Source organism: Pleurodeles waltl, chromosome 9, assembly GCF_031143425.1.
Source record: "Pleurodeles waltl isolate 20211129_DDA chromosome 9, aPleWal1.hap1.20221129, whole genome shotgun sequence".
NCBI classification, from domain to species: Eukaryota; Metazoa; Chordata; class Amphibia; order Caudata; family Salamandridae; genus Pleurodeles; species Pleurodeles waltl.
In genome coordinates, this window is record NC_090448.1 from 1,047,484,035 (window position 1) to 1,047,503,481 (window position 19,447).

General features: G+C 42.9%; 2 protein-coding genes across 5 annotated transcripts in view; one reads left to right on the top strand and one right to left on the bottom strand.

The window, feature by feature from the left end:
• FRMD6 (FERM domain containing 6) overlaps positions 1-19,447 on the bottom strand; it is an 802,352-nt gene that overhangs the window by 120,113 nt on the left and 662,792 nt on the right. The gene's annotated exons all lie outside the window — the stretch shown is intronic.
• VPS16 (VPS16 core subunit of CORVET and HOPS complexes) lies at positions 7,650-11,237 on the top strand. The gene has a single exon (XM_069208643.1). It carries the CDS (start codon positions 7,743-7,745, stop codon positions 10,245-10,247), a length of 2,505 nt encoding a protein of 834 aa, XP_069064744.1. The 5' UTR covers positions 7,650-7,742; the 3' UTR covers positions 10,248-11,237.

The following is a 19,447-nucleotide window of genomic DNA, read 5'->3' on the forward strand; positions in this document are numbered from 1 at the left end:
TGAGGCACTTGGCAGGGCCGGCGCAGTCAGCCTAAGTTCAACAAGCATTTGCAATACAATGGGTCTCGCATTTGCTCGAGTTAGAGCTATTTGCGTTGTAAATTCCGAACTGGAAATTTCTTGCCACATAAATTGAAAATAAAAAGTAAAACAGAAGTTTGCTCGCAGTCAAAAGTATTATCGGCAGAAATGCAATTATCCATGTAACAGGGTCGATGTGATGCAAAGCACCCGACTACTGCCCAGCGAGATCGCGCTGCGTAGGAAATAAATAGAAAAAAGTAGTCCAGAAACCATATGGAAAACACAGAGCATCGTATGTTTTCAGTAGTTGGCCGGTGCGCTCAAGGAGGGCTAAACACCGGAAAAGGCATGACGTATGCATGCCCTCCACTAATGACAGCTCTGCCGCTAACACATGAGAGGCAAGGTGTGGGTTACCAGTGGATATCATGAAGGGTCCTTCTGCCCTCATTAACCTCCAAGGGGCCCACTCCATCCGTGCAGCTCTGCATGGTCCATCACAGCAGTAAGGCTGTGAGATGAGAGGCAGGACAAAGCACAGGCGCTGGACAAAGCCTGAGACAGAGGCACTGGCAGGAGTTGCTCACAGACCCATAGACATGCGGGTGACCATCAGGAACCACTGGGAACTGGAGCCTGTGGGTAGACAATCATATCCGCCTCTGATCGAAACTGCAGGAAGCGGACAATAGGCTGTATTCAAGTGTTAAGTCATAAGGTTCTTAGGGCCACATGTAGGAACTTTCAGATTTGCGACCCGCAAATTGCGAGTCAGAGCAACTCGCAATTTGCGAGTCGCAAATCCGAATGTAGGATGGCGTCCCTGACACCACTACGATTCGCAAGGGAGTCGCAAATGCCCACCTCATGAATAATCATGAGGTGGGTCGCAATTTGCGACTCCCATGCAAATGGCAGCCCTCACAGTGATGGTGGCCTGCTGCGGACAGCAGACCACCATGTCTGTGACTGCTCTTCAATAAAGCAGTTTTTTTATTTGTAATGCAGACCGTTTTCCTTAAAGGAAAACGAGATGCATTACAAAAACAAAACATGAAACGTTTTCGTTTCATTTTTTCAGAGCAGGCAGTGGTCCATAGGACGACTGCCTGCTCTAAAAAAATGTTTACATTGACATTCACAACGGAGAAGGGGTCCATTGGGACCCTTTCCGTTTTGCGAATGGGTTACCACCCATTTGAAATGGGTGCAAAATGCGATTGGTTTGCAATCGTGTTTGCGGTCACAAAACATTCCTACATTGCACTGCGAACCGCAATTAGGAAGGGTACACACCCTTCCTAATTGCGAGTCGCAAACCTGTTTTGCGATTCAGTAACCAGGTTACTGAATCGCAAAACGGGGTTTGTGCATCGCAATGTGCTTTTTGCACGTCACAAACAGCGAAATTCGCTGTTTGCGACGTGCAAAAAGCTACCTACATGTGGCCCTTTATGTTTTAATATTTATAATTGCTATTTTACGTACTATTTTAAGTCGTGAAATTGTTTTATTGTATGACTTACACTTGTATAGCTGACACAATAAAGATTAATTCATTCATTGTGACACATTGAGCTTGATCACACACATGTGCAGTGTGGATATATTGTTGAGTTTTTGTAAAATTGTGTACCTGTGCCTTTGTCGGAGTATGGTTTTAGAGCTGAGCCCTCCCAGAGGTCAGTTTGGGGTTTTTGTTTTTTTAGCTATTCTGAGGTCTTGAACTTGTTGCCTCTTGTCCTGGGCTTCGATCTGGGACTGAACAGGGTTGAATTTCATGTTCACTTTTATTTTCTCCACAAAAGCTATCAGCTTTTAGACCGCTGATTTTAAGAAACAGTATAGAAGCTTTTGCTGCTCCTCCCCAGAATGCTGCTTATCCATAACGTAAAGTTGATATACACTTAAAAAACGCACAGCTAAATCTGTTATGTACGACATCGTCAACAAGTTGTGGCTTCTTAACCAACACCCCATATAAAAAGGAGCACTACAAACTTCAGAAAGCAACAAGCCTGTCTGAAAGAGTCAAACGGCCAGGTATGCAGCTCACCTGTCATGTTATGACTTGATGCTGATAGATATGCAGTAGCAAACATAATAATCAGTTTCAACTATGTGCAGCACGAATTAATTCTACATTTCCAGATTTGTGATCACATCATGCCAACATTGTGTGTTACACTGAAATTTAAACAACTAATGGCTGTCAAAAATGCAGCTTAGAGATCCAAGTGATTGTCAAAAAACAAGTAAAAGAAACTGATGCACATTTAATACTGGTCTATGGAAGAATTTGGGTTATAATATAATAATATATAAATTGTATTTGTATAGCGATTGCTACTCCTGATGAGGCATCGAAGCACTTTACAGTGAATAGCACACTACCCAGAGCCTAGTTAGTGGTCAGTCAATTGGTTATTGGGGTTAGTTTTGCATGCTATGTGGGGGCTTGTTTCCTTTGATGTGATTATCAGAGGGGAGCTATGTGAGACAACATTACTAACTGGAATGAATATTGTTATGGTTTCCAAAGAGCTTTAAGGCAGATAGGCATGAGATTTTGAGAGTAACTTGTATACAGATGAGAGAGACAGAAGGTAGAAAGAAGCAGAGGTCGATTAAAAAAAAACATAAGTTATTGGAAGGTCAGTTTTTCATTCAGTATTTTAAGGGTTACAACATGTTGAGAATTTTTGCATGTAAGTTGTGGATGTAAACCTATTGGAAGAAACAGTATAATTTAAAGATACTTCTCACAGTAAAAAAAGGAAGCACAGTGTGACAAATAAAAGCCTCTTTTATATATACACACCATATTAAATACTATCCTATAAAGTATTGGAGTTTATGCAAATTATATGCACCATAACCAATATATAATACAAAAAAGTTTGTAAACATCCATCAACTTAAAAATATAACAAGGTAAATAATATAGACACATTGCAGTATATTCAGTGCCAGGTTATTAACCCATTCAGGGCCTGGTTTGAAGGAGCTGCCCCCTCCATCTGCCTAAACCTGAAGAGCAACCACCACAGAACAGACACCACGTCCAGCTGAATGGATGTGTCTGGGGTCACCTTCGCCTTCTAGGATCCACCCTGCCTCATAAAGAATGTGAGCCTTTTACAAGTAATAAGTCACAGCTGTCGTTTCACTGGGATCCAATTGCAGCACTTGACTCTCTTGAGGTAGCGAAGCAGAGCAGTCCAAGGCCTACTCAGCAGAGATGGCATGGGCTAGTAATCCCAATTCCCTGGTACGCAATAACAACCCTCAATAAATCATTGTCCAGTCAATTTTTTTCTTTTAAAAAGGAAAAGTATACTTGTATTACACACAGTACTACATATCACAAATAAAATTACAAACGTATGCATCAGGTGGATGGAAATAAATTTGGCAGCACATTCATAATACATTACACCCCAAGTGGGTCCTGCACCCTCTAATCGCAATATCCACCCACCTATACTATAAGCAAAATAATAATATAAGGGGTGTCCTTATCGATAATGTGGACCGACTGACTTTGCCAGGGTGTCATCACATAAATAAAAGTAACCATGTCATTATTCCATATTACATTACCATATTCAATAAGCACAGTAACTATGTTAAAATGCATTTATTATAATGACAAATATTTCATCGCCAATATCAATGTTGTCAGCAAAGAATTTCAAATTCAGAAAAATGTGTCAGAGGTTTGGTTTTACTTTAATAGCACTAGGCTGCCACTGTAGTTATATGACCAAGCTCAAGGGGTCCCCGCACTTCAGAGCCCAAGAGCAAAAGCCCCAGCTCTGGGAATTCTTGAAACAAAAGAAAATCTTTTGCAGGGTCATAATGTTGAGGCCTTAAGAGAGGTAAGTTTAAAGTTTTAAATACATTCTTTCTTTTTTTGGGGGGGGAGGGAGGTGGGGCTGCTGCGCTCTTTGTAGTCCCCATATGCACTCTAAAAAGCATTGATGGTCCAGCCATCGTAGGGCCACCATAAGTGGAAAAATAAGAAATGTAGCCCCTTCGAGGGCAGTGTGTAGCTCTCTTTTGAGTGGACTAATGAAAACATAACGAAAAGCTTCCTGAAGCAGGAACCTGTGATAACTTTTTCATTTTCCTCTTTCTGTTTAAATTTTGGGGGGAACAGTGACCACCAGGCACTCGGGTGCAGATAGGGTAAGTGGGAAGGCAGAAGGAGAGCCTCTTTCCCTTTTTTTGGTGGTACGGGAGCCAGCACCTTTCTTCTCTACTCCGGGCCAGGTAGAAGCAGCCTTTCTTCCTCACTACCGCCCATGATGGGCGCACCCTGCACTTTCAGACAAGGTAGTAAGGGTGAGAGGCGCCGCACCTCTAGGTAGTAAACAAAAAGTTTTATAGAATACAGAAGTATAAGCGAAGTTTGGTGCAAAGCGGCCCGGTGCCTTACTACCCGGTAGGCACCAAACGGGTGCTAGAAGTACCCTAGAACAAAGTTCTACTTTTTACCTTCAGCTGCTTGGCGCAGCCATACTAATTACAGCTTTATGACTATACTAAGCCCAATCAATCATTGAGCAACTTCTCTACCAAGTACTACCATCACCCATATTGGCTAACTGCCCCAGCCTTGATGAAGTCACCTGTGTGACGAAACACGTGTTGGCTGTATCTCCATGATGACTCAATGATTTCGAACACTTACAAATAAAGATACCATCTGCAAACAGGATTTGAGACTCGCTTCAACTTCATACTTCTCCCAACTCATTACGACACCAGGATTACCTATTCTCGTTTTACTGTTGGACATTACTCTCTGTGTGCTGTGGCCATCTTGTCCCACTTTCAGACAAGGGTTCGGGGCAGGCAACATGCCCAGCCCAGGGAACATGCCTGGCCGTAGTGTTCTTTTCTGTGTCCCAGGGGATGTGATTCCAGGGACACTCTGACTCACTCTGGGCCCCAGGGAATGGGGTCCCTGAGACAAGATCCTCTGGAAGGCAGCCCCATGCACGACCCCTCCCCATTTGATGTGGAAAAATGGGGTTGTGTTGACTCCCTGGTGCTTTTTCTTTCGTTTTTGTTTTAAAAATGTCAGACTTCTCAAGCCCATTCCTCTGGCTTAGTTGGGCCAATTTTCATCATCTTGACCTTGATTTGCTCCTAGTGGCCAACCCTAGTCACCAGTAGTCTTATCTTAAAGCTCACTGGCCTCCTAAGGAGTGCATTTTGAGAGAAGGCAGATTTCCTGGCTCCATGTGCTAGACCTGTCCTCTGCCTGGCTCCTGGTGCTATTGCGCTGGCTGCATCATAGAGCTTTTTTTTGCTTCCAGCTATGCTGCACAGCAGTTGGGCTGTTGTACAACATGGCTTAAAAAAGCATTGACAAAGCCAATAGTTTTTGCATAAGCAAGACCTACTGGCTTTGCCAATGCTTGTGCTTATGGGATGGGGGTTGAGAGACACAAGCAACAAAGCAAGAAGGGGAGGGGTAAACAAGAACACGGAGGGCACAAGCATGAATGTGGGGGGGGGTGCAAGTCATGCAGGGGAAGAGCGGAGCATTTGGCGCAATCACCAAAGGGGAAACCAACAATGGTGCAATAACGGGGCAATGACAACAGGACAAGAAACGATCAAGCAACAACCGGGCAAGAAACAACAGAGCAAACAATGACAACTGAACAAAAATGGGGCAAAAACACCAGTTGTTGTTGCTGCCCTGTTTTGCTTGGTTGTTGCTGTTTGCCTTTTGCTTCTTACCCTGTTGCTGCCCCATTGTTTCTCACCCTACTGTCATTGCCCCAACAACAACTGGCCAAGGAACAAAAATATGGAGCAGGATTGGAGGCAGTACTTTGGTCATGCTGTGGGCCGTGGTGGGAGTTAGTGAAGCAAGAACATGCTGACCAAAGAGAAGCAAGGAAATAAGAGACAATGAAGCCAACCAGTGGTAAGCAATAGTAGGTTCTGATCCACCTGTAACTAACAAAATGTCCCTAAAAATACAGCACATACTCATTCTCAGGCGAGACCTAAAAATGGACTCAAAAGTCCCAGACTGCATAGCAACAATCATGTTAGAAAACAGACTTGGGTTACTGCCCTTGAATAAGTACTATAGGAACACTGCAAGTGTTCTAATGTATTTTCTAGACTAAAATACTGCACATGAGGCACTAATATCTAAAATGGATCACGTACTTGGCCATGACTGATTTGTTCAACACCTGACAAGTATCAATCAAATCTAGTTAAATGTCACACTGAAGTGCACTGAAAATACTGACATTTCACACATAAGCTGTCATCTGTTGGTTTCATTCTCACTTATTTCAGCTTTCACAGCTATTATATCTATTATAGTCTCACCTCTACTAATACTAGAAAATGGCTAAACACCTTTCCAGCCCTGTCAGTTTCCCAGGTCCATGCATGGTGTGCAGCTCCAGGCCACTTTTTTAGGTCGAGCGCGCAAGCGCTCTGACATATTGTAATCTATCTCTGAGCTTTTAACCATGCCCACTGCACACCCATCGCAATCACTCGCTCATGGGCTTGCCTTTCAAAAATCCTTTGTTATCATTGGTAAATGCTTTACGTTTGTCCCCTTTTGGGGCAGTTATATTACCGCCTGAGCATCGACCCTTTTACATGGATAGTTGCACGTTAGCTGATATGTTTGACTGCGAGCAAAACTTATTTTTCTTTTTGTGTCTCTCCTTCGCACTCACGGCGGCCATGATGATTTGAATTGGCTTGTTTATGTCAACTGTTTTACTTTTCGTTTTCAATTTATGTGGCAAGAAAAGTCCAGTCAGGAATTTACAACGCTAATAGCTCTAACTCGAGCAAACATGAGACCCATTGCATTACAAATGCTTGTTTACTATGAGCTCTGAGAATGGTAGTCTTATTTATTCCATTATAAAACAGAACTACAAGACCCAGAATTTTATCAAAACCTTGGGCTGGAGCAGCACATGACGCATGGACCTAGGAAACTTGGCTGTTAGGTCTTACGGAACAGGTTTTGCCAGCTGCTTTTTACGAATTCCATCTTCCTGTGAGTCCATGAGTTACTAGCTACTCCAACCAAGGTTTTTTAAATTTGCATTCTGTGCTTCAAGGCTAATTTAGCACATAATGAAACCAGAACTACACGTCCCAGAATGCGTAGACTTGAATGGCTACCCACGCATGGACCTTGGAAACGTTATAGCTATGCCAGAAGCCAGTTACGACATTAGTTGATGACGTTCTTGCAACTACCCAGTTAACGTTTACAACTGCGTTCATAATCGGTCTCCATAATTATGAAGCAGAGCAATACATATATTTTTAAATATGGTGATGACTATATTAAGTTAGCAGAAGAGTACACAACGTCCACAATCACACTCTCCCTATGATGGGGTTCTTATTCACGGGCTGTCTAGCATTTTTTTCTCGCCTGAAATTAAAAGTAATTGAAACATCAGGGCTATTGTAAGGACTGGCCTTACTTTGAAGTCTTCGTGGAGTTTGTCGTCGAGCATTATGCACTATGATTCCGCTACTTATAACATGGCCGCCGCCTGGAAGAACTGTTGGTACGCGCGCTCTAGTGTTGCAGTCCCTGCTGCAACGGAGCCAGGCGCGTGCAATCACGTGAGCTCCGCCTCGCACCGAGTCTGACAGCGTCGGCGGCTGTCACAGAGACGGTTCCCCTCCTCGCCGCCGCCATGGCCTGGTACACGGCCAACTGGAACCCGCTGGGCAGCGCCTATTACCGTAAGATGGAGCTGTACAGCATGAGCTGGAGTCTGCGGGACGCCGACCTGCGCGAGAGCCTGGTGGCCGCCGCCCCCTACGGCGGGCCCATCGCGCTGCTGAGACCGGAGAAGGCGTTGGGCGGCCGTCCAACGCTGGACATCTACTCCGCCTCGGGGCAGCGGCTAGGCGGCGGGCCCTGGAAGAGCGGGCGGGTGGTGCAGTTGGGATGGACGGCGAGCGAGGAGCTACTGTGCGTGCAGGAGGACGGCACGGTGCTTGTGCACGACCTGGGCGGCCGCTACCGCCGCCACTTCAGTATGGGCAGCGAGGTGAAGCAGAACCAGCTGCTGCAGGCGCGCTTCTTCCACAGCGAGCGCGGCACGGGCCTGGCCATCCTGACCGGCGCCTGCCGCTTCACGCTCACCACCAGCGTGGACGAGCTCCGGCTGCGCCGCATGCCCGACACCCCGCTGCGGGCCGCTCCCGCCTGTTGGGAGGTAATCTACCGCGAGCGGCAGCTCTTCCTGCTCTTCGCCGCCGGGCCCGACCTCTACCTGCTGGACAGCACCTCGTGCACGGCCGTCACCCCTCCTGGCCTCAGCCCGCAGGCTGGGAGCGTCGTGGCCATGTCCGTCTCCTTCACCCACAAGTACCTGGCGCTCTTCACCGACACGGGCCGGGTCTGGATGGGCGCCTCCTCCATGAAGGAGAAGCTGTGCGAGCGCAGCGCCGGGCAGCGCGCTCCGCCGTCCCACATGGCCTGGTGCCTAAAGCCGCGGAGCCAACACCATGCCTTGGTGCTCCTCTGGGACCGCAGCCTGGTGGTGCTAGACACCACCGACGACAGCGTCTCCTTCGTGCTGGACGAGGACTCCCACCTGGTACCCGAGCTAGATGGGGTCCGCATCATCTCCGCCTCCACCCATGAGTTCTTGCATGAAATCCCCAAAGCCAGCGAGGAGATCTTCAAGATTGCTTCCATGGCCCCCGGGGCGCTGCTCCTGGAGGCCCAGAAGGAGTACGAAAAGGAATGCCAAAAGGCCGACGAGTATCTGCGGGAGATCAAGGAGCAGGACCTGCTGGCGGAGGCAGTGGAGCAGTGCATCGAGGCGGCGGGCTACGAGTATGAGCCAGACGCACAAAAGTCCCTGCTACGAGCTGCCTCCTTCGGGAAGTGCTTCATTGACAAGTTCCCCCCTCATGGATTTGTTAAGATGTGCCACGATCTGCGCATCTTGAATGCTGTTCGGGACTACCAGATTGGAATCCCACTGAGCTATCTTCAGTACAAGCAGCTCACGGTTGAAATTCTCTTGGACAGATTGGTATTACGGAGACTGTACCCACTGGCATTAAAGATTTGTGAGTATTTGAGGCTATCCGAGTTCCAAGGGGTCAGTCGGATCTTGGCTCACTGGGCTTGCTATAAAGTTCAGCAGAAGGAGAAATCTGACGAAGAGGTTGCCCAGGCCATCAACCAGAAACTGGGAGACACCCCTGGAATCTCCTATTCTGAGATTGCTTCCAAGGCATTTGACTGTGGAAGGTCCGAATTGGCCATTAAACTTCTAGAATATGAGCCAAGGTCGGGCGAACAGGTGCCTTTACTATTGAAGATGAAAAGAAGTAAATTAGCTTTGAATAAAGCCATCGAGAGTGGTGATACTGACCTTGTGTACACAGTTGTGTCATATTTAAAAAATGAATTGAACCGAGGAGAGTTCTTTATGACCCTGCAGAATCAGCCTGTGGCACTGAGTCTCTATCGACAGCTTTGTAAACATCAAGAAGTAGAGACACTTAAAGATCTGTACAATCAAGATGATGATCACCAGGAACTTGGCAATTTCCACATACGATCCAGTTACTCAACAGAAAAGGGAATTGAGGAACGTGTTCGGGCCTTGCAAAATGCAGTGGATGAATTCAATAAGGCCAAGAATGACTTTGCTGCCAAAGCTACAGAAGATCAAATCAAACTTATGAGAATCCAGCGCCGTTTACAGGAAGAGTTGGACAAAAGCTACCTTGATTATTCCCTACATGAAACAGTCACCCAACTTGTACTGGATGGGATGCACAAAAAAGCTGAACAGCTCTACAAGGAATTCAAAATACCTGACAAAATGTTTTGGTGGTTGAAGATTTCTGCTTTGGCAGATCGAGAGGACTGGGAGGAGATGGAAAAATTTGCCAAAAGCAAAAAGTCTCCTATTGGATATCTCCCATTTGTTGAAGTATGTGTCAAACACCACAACAGATTTGAGGGCAAGAAATACATTTCTCGTGTAAACCCTGAGCAGAAAGTGAAAGCCTCCCTTCTTGTTGGGGACCTGGACCAGGCAGCAGAGTCTGCAATTGAACACAAGAATGAAACTGAAATGAACCTAGTCCTGTCCAAATGCACCCCGAGTACAGACCATAATATTGTGGACAAAATTAACCGTGCAAAGGCTCAGATTCTTAAGAAATGAACTCACTCAAATTCTTTGTTCTGAGTTGCCTTTTCATTTTTCATCTCTTCTAAATAGTTCTAAGAGTCTCTAACCATACATTATAGATACACGCTGGTCCTAGTTTCAAGTGACCAGAAGCCCAAACCTGCTTGAACTGTTACTTTAAAAGACACTCTCATATATGTTTACAACTAGAAGTGTTTGGGTGGAAAAATACAATTGTGAATCAAACAAAAAAGTGGACATTCAATCAGAATCTAAATGAACTCAGTTTAACACATTTACTAAGGCAATGACTAAAGGAAAAACACTTCTATTAAAGCACTTTGTTATTCCTGTAAGGGGAAATAAACTAATGTGATAAGCCAAAGTCACTGGTAACATTACTGATTCACTAATAACGAATCAGCACATGGCTATCCTTCATGAGGATTATCCTAAAATGTGCAAGTAGTAACCCACCCCCAGGCATATAATGGAGTCTAGGGTGTTGGTCCAAATCCATCTGTTATGGTATGACAGGCCTGGCTTGTTTACATTCTCTTAGTAGGGGAGGAGTCCTTTCTTCCAACAGCAGGTTAAAAAAAGGTGCAGGGTAGGCATAGCTGGAGAGGGATTTAGCATCTGTTTAATCAATGGGCCTCTCATTTTGACGTTTTGAGATTTAAGGGGCAAAACAGTCACAGGGAAGAAACAGTTTTCACACCAGTTTCCTATGGAGGTTTATGTCTTAATTCCTAATTTTACTGGCAAGAATGGAGAATAACATGCAGGTCTCTTTTCTGCACGCCCCTCCCGCCCCTTTCTGATATTTCACCCGTGCAAAATTATACACGCAGTATCTGGAGGATCATGCGTGTGGGAAACAGCAGATCATGATGACTGAGGATTTTTAAATTCCAAATTAGTGTTCTGCACTTCCCACATCCCTTTCCACTTAAAAATAAGTCATTACTCAGTTATAATTCCTCTTTATAATTTTCATAATAAAGGATTACAATATCTTTACTTATTGAATGTGCAATTTATTCCAATCATTGCATGTGCATTAATTATTGGTATACAACACGTTCTGATCCAAGTATTTTAATGTAAAGTCGGGCACATTTTGTAGCTTTTCCTGCAACTATGTATGTTAACCCCCAGTTTGAAATATTTACGTTAAGGATGTGAACAGTACATATGTTCATTGTTTATGCTGAGAAAGCTTATACGATAATTAATTGAAGAATGTACATTTAAATACCGGCGATATCTGTCCTGCAAACTTTTTTTTCTCAAGTATCAACATAAGTGAAAAACGGCCCTTTGAGAAGAGTATCAGTGGAGGTCCAGTAAATTGTCCACTCCCTCAGCCATCTGCGACATAATGGACAGGGCTGTTAATGATATTTTGAAGTGGTATAAATTTCCTTGGAACACTTGCATGTGTTTCTGTATTAACACATAGTTAAGTGTATGAACTGCTATCATTTTTTATACTTGTGACTTTTTTTCTTTACTCAAAACCAATTCCTTTTTTGTTGACAAAGCACATATGCAGCACATACGACGTTGAAGCATACGTAAGCATATATTTTGCACCTTTTACACTAGCACATTTTAGATCGTTAAAGCTTTCCAAAGGCAGATACTTAAGCAGTTATAATAAACCATCACTGGCAAAGCCAATCGGTCATGTCTTTATAATGTGATTGCTATGCTATTGGCTTTGCCAGTGCTTACTTGTAAAGCACTGTTGAAGTAAAGGGGAAAATACTTAAGGGAAAACAAACAAAACCTAAGTTATCTCTAAAATGGACAACAGATTACACTTTTTTAATCTTTATAAACAGTTTTTTTTAAATACCGTTCACACATGAAACTCAATAGAATTAAAGTTTGCTGTACATTGCCCAACTTGAAAATAACACAGAGGACTTATTGGTACTTAAGAGTGCAACAACTGTCTGGCAAAGTCTAAAATTAGCAAAAAATGCTTCAGCCATTAGGAACAAGTGCAGCAAACCATGAGCAGATTTTATGGCCTCTGGGAATAGACTTCTCACTCCTAGTTGTGCTAATTATGCTTTCTGCCTGAAATGCTGCAGGACTAGTGGAGCAGCAAGCCCCTCCCCCATCTCTCTCTGCTACAAGATTGCAGAGTGAGGCGCCACACAGTGTAGGAGGCAGGGATGTAAGAGGGAAGCAGCACATGAGTTAAGTAGCAAGAAAAGACCTGCTCTTCTATAGAGTGTTACAGGTGATGAGAGCAATGGAGCTTACAGGTGGCCCAATCAAAAGGATAGTAAGGCAGCTATGCAGCAGGGGAGGGGCAATACAAGAAAAAGCATGAACGCCATCATATAAGAACCAACTGATGCGGACAAGAAAGCAGGAAATGATGAGCAATATGTTGACTCAGAGCTCACTCTAGGTATTTTGCACAATAGGTCTTCAACAGAGGGATGAAATCTACAAAGTGTCTAAGCTAGTTTCTTTTCCAGTTTCCAAAATCTATGTATGTTGTCAAAAGTTGTCTCCTTTTTGTTGTCCACATTTTATTTTTTTATATGGATTTCGGAGGTCAGTTTACTAATTTTCTCCAAGTAACCTACTTCGCTTCTCAGCCAGTTTTCTATGTTATATTTTGTGAGTAACATTATTTGGACCCACCGTTTCTAATATTGTCTAAACTTAACGTTTTGCAGCAATCTAAATTAATTAAGCCCATATATCATTTAGGAAAAGTGCCTCCTTCTGTCTCTAAACTACTGACCCCAAAAAACCGAACTAAGCGTCTTGATTCATGTCAGATTTGTACGAAAAGCAATACATTCTGAAATATGCTGCAAACATTAGGAGAAGCAGGTACTCTGTTTAGTACCATTATTAAAAAGGGACCGAAAACTACACCGAGGCTAATTGTGATTCTCTTAAAAATGTGGAAAGCACAATCAAAATGTTGCTGCAAATAGAAAAGCTTATGGCAGCCTAAAAAGTGATGTAGTTTTAAATCTTCAAAGTTGTCCTAAATCTATCATGCCAGACCCATTGCTTATTAGCATTAATGAACGCTTCTATACCAGTGGTCTTCAATCTTTCTGACCCCACACCTCATTTAAATTAATCTGCCCCCACCCCAGTATAACAAAAATGTTTTTCACAGCGTATAAAATCGGCAGCTCTAAAAATAATCAAGAAATCAATCTTTAAAAAAAAAAAATGCAGTCAAGTGCATAATTTTCAACATGCTAGATGTAGACAGTCTGATGTCTCTAAGGTGTAAAAAAATTATCCACAGTGTGATCCTTTATTAGAAATTGTAAGTCTAGGGGGCTGAAGTTTATTTGGAGTTCCTTCCCCCTTGAGACCTACTCCCGGACAGGATATGAGTGACAAAAGAGGTTACTGATGGCTCATTACAGAGCGTTTTACTAAAAAGCAGAAGAGTTTTTGCCAAGATGCTTATCTTGGCTCGTTTCTGGTGCCACCTCCAGGGATAATTTAAAGTGGCCCACCAGTTTGAATACCTATACTATACTATTGCTTAGATGGATGTCATACATCAAATTAGTTGCAATTTTTTTTGTTTGCTGTGCCTCTCAAGAATAGATCCAAAAGTCGATAATATCATTACGAATTGGTAGGTCCTAATAAGATTAAAGATCTATGTTTCAGTTAGAAATTTGATATAAATTTCCTTATTTAGGTATGTGAAGCATGAATTTGAAATTAATCTTTTTCGTCTTATTGTGATATTCTATATTCAAAAGAGCCAACAGCCCTCTGCATTCTTAGTAGAAGCACTGACCAGTATTTTTTTTTTTTTTTATTTAAACACCCGTTCTTGGCACATACTAATTGTTGGTAAATATTGATTATGCAGTAGGCTTCTTTCTCTTATCCTCAGTTGTACTTTGTGTCACCCTTGCCTGTAAAAAAAAAAAAAAAAAAATGCTGTACAGCCACTTAATTTCTTTGTTATAAATTGGATTGAAAGTATCTTTGTCAACCATAAGCCCCAAACCTTCCTGCACAACAGATGCAATCTTTTTTTCTTTCTTTCTCTAGGAACGGCTTCTTTTTGGGTGTGCTACACTCATGCCCAGGTCTCTTGAATTTATATTTATTGAAATGTCCGTACTAAGTAGGCCTGTAGAGTGCTTCTTGGTTAAAGTGGCTCAGCACCCAGTCAGGGTAAGCTGCCTTAAAACAGAGGCTAAACATGGCTGGTCTGGTCTATTTGCCAGGTTCACTGCATGCCTTGCTCCATTCTGTTTATTTAAGTCCTCAGATAAGAACATGCTTTTTTTCTTTAGTACACTTCTTCTGCAATACAATTCTTCCACTTAACTGATAGTGCTCTCTTCTGCCTTTCCAGCTAAGGACTAGTTCCAGAGTGAACTAAATCTGTTGTCAGTGGCCATGCTTGTTATTTGTGTTTTGCACATGCTCCATACTGAATTGTCTTTAGTGCTCAGATCCCTAAATAAGTAATAACCAATTTTTCAATTCTATGTTGAGAACAGGAAACATTGAAAGCATTTACCTAATTTCTTAATTAATAAACATGAAAGCTTTTAGTTATTTTCTAAATCACACAAGTAATTTTCTTTACTATCATCCAAAGGCAGCAAGCCCCAAATACTAGGCCCCGTAATAGGAAATATATAGTCACCTATCCACACTGGGGTGTGTAAAAGACAGATTGCTTGAATAAAGAACACTGTTTGGAACATACTGAGTAACTTTCTTTCGGCAGACAAATTGGGGTAGATCCGGGGATGTGTTTGTATACCTGGCAGGGAGGATCTCAAAGACAGTTTATGAAACACAAATCTGTGGGTAACATGTACTTAACAGCACTGTAATTCAGACATGGGTTTTCCTTGCCCCAGCCCAGGATCTCCCACAACTGAACACCATTTAGCTTCAAACTATGCCTTACAAACCACTTAAATTGAGAAATGGCTATACTAATCTCTTGGAAACAAACATCAGATCTAATCGAGTGATATAACTTGTAGTTCATACAAAAAGACCTGCAGATTTGAATCAAACATTGAAACGCATCAGATCCAGTGAACTGATGGCCTTCCTAGTTCATGCATAGAGCACCACCAGTTTGAAAATACCTTAACACCATATAAACTGTCATTAAGCACAACACAAATAGAGAGAAAACTTGAATGCACTGGACAGCAATGTGAATCTTTTGGTTTTAGGGTCCTTTCTCTGTTTCCTGGGTGTCTTCAATCTGACAGAAATCATGGCCCTATCCAAGGTGTGAACATGGAACCAGATAAATGTGTTTATGGTTGTTATTAAACCATTAAACAAACTGGGCACGTCAAGTGGGCCCATGTTTAAATCGTTGAAAGTGTTTAAAAAAAAAAAATGAACACAGTATGCTCACTCTCTGTGAATGGACTGCTAGTCACCTTTCTTTTTAAAGGCTCCATGTAACAGGGTTTCTTTGAAATAAACCATGGTATTAGCCTGAACAATCAATGCAGGTCTCTGTAAATGCAATGTATCTAGTGCCCACGGTTATTTTATATGGAGGTGTAGCAGGCTCCCCACAAGCCCACTGATAGGGCCAATAAACTGTCTTTGCCTTTGTTAGACAGCTTTTATCAGGGTGTTGAAATTGCCATGGCTCAACTGGCTCCCCCTAAGATTCTTGGGCCCTGTAGCCTGAAGAAGCCTAATCAACCTTGGTTCACTAGCGAACTTAAAATCCTCCAGAGAAACTACTGTCAACAGGTGCGACGGTGGAAATTGAATCCTGTCCCAGAGGAAAGGGACATATGGAAGTCTGATCTTAAAATCTATAAAGCCGCTAGTTTTAAAGCTAAATCTAACTTTTACACTGTAAAAATCAAGGAGGCATTAAATGTCCCTAGAGATCTTTTTAAAGTGATTAAGGCATTATCTACTCCCTCTAGCCCATCTGAATTGGAAAACTCCCAAGAGTTTTGTGACAAAGTAGCCAGGCACTTTGAGAACAAAAATTCTGCAAATCCATGCTAATTTCATTCCTCATGAGGCGTTTAGGGAGCAATCTTTTACGGTGCTCCCGGATCTTCAAGCTGGCCGTAAAATGTTATCTGACTTTCAAATTCCGACTCAGGACAGCATCAGAAAACTGATTCTTGAAATTAAGTCAGGCTCCCCTTTGGACTTCTGCCCCCTTCCACTTTTCAACTGGCCCCCGACCTTATGTCTCGGGCACTAGTTCCCGTTTTTCAGGAGGTACTTAATACTGGGATTTATCCTGCTTCATGGAAGGAGACCACGGCTGTCCCCCTGAAAAGGAAGCCATATGGTGATAGCCAGGATTTAAATAATCTATGGCCAATCGCTCTCCTCACTTTTCTGGCAAAGATTATGGAAAAATTCATGAATAAGGAACTAGTAGAATTCCTAGTGGAAGTGGGAGGCTTAGATCCTTCTCAACATGGTTTTAGAAAGGCGCATAGCACGGAGTCCGCTCTTATTTCATTTTCTGACCATCTGGAGAATGGTAGATGAAGGGCAAGGGGCTTTTTTAGTTCTATTGGATTTATCGGCGGCATTTGATACTATCTCTCCGCAACTTCTGCTGACCCGCCTTTATCAAGCATGTATTAGAGAGCAGTCTCTTAAACTCTTGGAATCCTTTTTGACCAACAGATGGACCACTGTTAGTTGTGGTAATTTTAGATCTACCCCTTATCTATTACCCTGTGGGACTCCGCAGGGGTCTTCATTGAGCCCCACCCTGTTTAACATCTATGTTGCCCCGCTGGGTAATTTGATTCGGTCCTTTGGATTTATCCCGATCTCCTATGTGAATGATACACAGCTAATCATCCCAGTTAATAAGAACTGGGAGGAGGTGGCGGATCGTTTTAATAATTGCATGCAAGCAGTCCGCAATTGGATGAAGACTAACTGGCTTAAACTGAACGTTGCCAAAACTGAAATTCTTTGTTTCGGGCCGGGCAACGAGCGATGGAATTCACGCTGGTGGCTGACAGACTGTGGTACTCTTCCAATTCCCACTCTGTCAGTAAGAATCTAGGAATTATCTTTGACGATCACCTATCTTTTAAAAGTAAGGTGAATCGCACTGTAATAATGTGCTTATGGCTTATTAAAATGCTAAGGAAAGTCTTTCCTTCAACATGAATGGAGAGTCTTTGCTACCTTAGCTTTGGTTGTGTCCAAAATAGATTATTGTAATGCTTTATTTCCTAATCTGGCCAAAGCCTTGTTGAATAAATTACAACTGATCCAGAATTTGGCTGCTAGAGCTGTCCTTAATCTTCCTCGCTGGGTTTCAGTCAGAGGTAGCCTTAGACAACTACAGTGGCTTCCGGTGGCTCAGCGAATTATTTTTAAAACACTTTGCTTGACTCACAAAGCTGTTCACGGCATTGGTCCTCAATACTTGACTACCAGGCTCTGTTAGTATAAACCCAAGAAATATCTTAGGTCATCTAAGGCCCATAGAATTCAGGTTCCTCGTACCAACAAAGCCAAATGGGGGGATAAAGCTTTCACCGTGGCCGCAGCAAAATGTTGGAACTTGCTTCCCCTGAATATTAGGAAAGAATCCAGTTATTTAAGTTTTAGGAAACTGATTAAAACATGGCTTTTCCCTTGTTAGCTTCTATTTGGGTATCTCCATTTTTTTTTTTTCCCTGTTATTTCTTGTCTGTTTCGGCGTTTTCTCACCTTTTATGCTAGCGCTTCGATGCTCTTTTCGAGCCGGAATGCGCTTTATAAATTTCACATACATACATACACTGTTTACCTGTTAAGAGCCTAGCTCCAGGTGGTTATGACAGGTGTGGGACTCCCTGTCTGTCGGTCCGGGCGCAGTCTGCATCACTGGATTGAGTTTGGTAACAAGAAGCCACTGGTCGTCTGCCTTGGCTTTAACCATACCTTTTGGAAGCAGGTCTTCTTTCTTATAGGCCAGGTTTGGAATACCACCCTAGGATGTAGGCAGGACTTCCTTTTTTCAGTACATGACTTTAGTGAGGCAGTGTGGCTCCTTGCCTAAACCTAGTGCTATTGGAAGCAATCTGCACCAGAAATACTGGGCTGCCTTATGGAACAAAACAGGGATAAATGTTGGGGATTAAGTAAGAGAGTCCCTGTTTTCTTTTTGGTATTTGCTTACCGTGCCTCTACTCGAGGTGCAGCTACATGAGTGGTCAATTCAACTTTTGGAAAGAACTAAACTTTAGATTTGATGAATTAAAATGTTTGCACTTTAGGACTAAAGTCATAAACACTGCTTTGTAAAATTACTTTTTCTGATGTAATGCTATGATTTCTCTTTGATTAAATATAGATGTTCTGGCTTTATTTCAGAGTTAGGATTTTATTGCAGGTTGTGATGTAATTGGAATTTGTATATCCTCATTAATATAAGGACTAAGATGAGGTGGAATTGAGGAGGTAAGTACCAGGTTGTTATCCAATTAATCTGTATTACTCCTTGCTCTAGTACTTAAATCCATCCTCCCTCCTGTTATTGCAATCTCGATTGCTTTTGCCTTTAAGATGATAAGATGTGACACGGTCTTCGTCCCCTTTAATTCCAGAGGAGTATGGGAATATTGTGGAAGCAAAGGGGTGGGGTGTAAAAATGTAAGGTTAGTCACGCTGTGCTTGTGGAGAGGTGTGGCCACCTATTTAAAGGACTGGGACGATAAAGGGAAATCTGAGTAATGAAGTTCACCTGTAAGCCATCAGGACATTTGATCTCCTCTGTGTTAGAAATTTGGACTTAAATGTTTTTTTCTCAAATCTTGTTACAGGTTCGGGAAGAAGGTTTATGCTTTAAAAAGTGACTCTCTCTTAGCCAAGACTTATTGTGATATTTCCACTGTTTAAAGATTGTAACCTAGTTACATGGGATTCCTAATTAATTGGGCAAAATTTACTCATTCAGGCTTTGGTGCTCGAAGTCTTTCACCACACTGTTTGGGGGAACCCTACTGAACAGCTGTGCAAAAGCAGTTCTGTAGGGGTTTCTGGAAGGAGGCTGGAAATGTCCAACACACGGTGGAAGCTTTAATCTCTAACCCCCCCCCCCCCCCCATCGAAATCATGCCTTCTCTTTTTCAGCATGCCTTTGCCCTGTAGGTTTTTCTGGTTTACACTTTGCTAGTTGTACTGTGCCCAGCATGTTGCCTGCCTCACTCGTTTTGACTGTGCCATTTCAATTTCTGCACCGT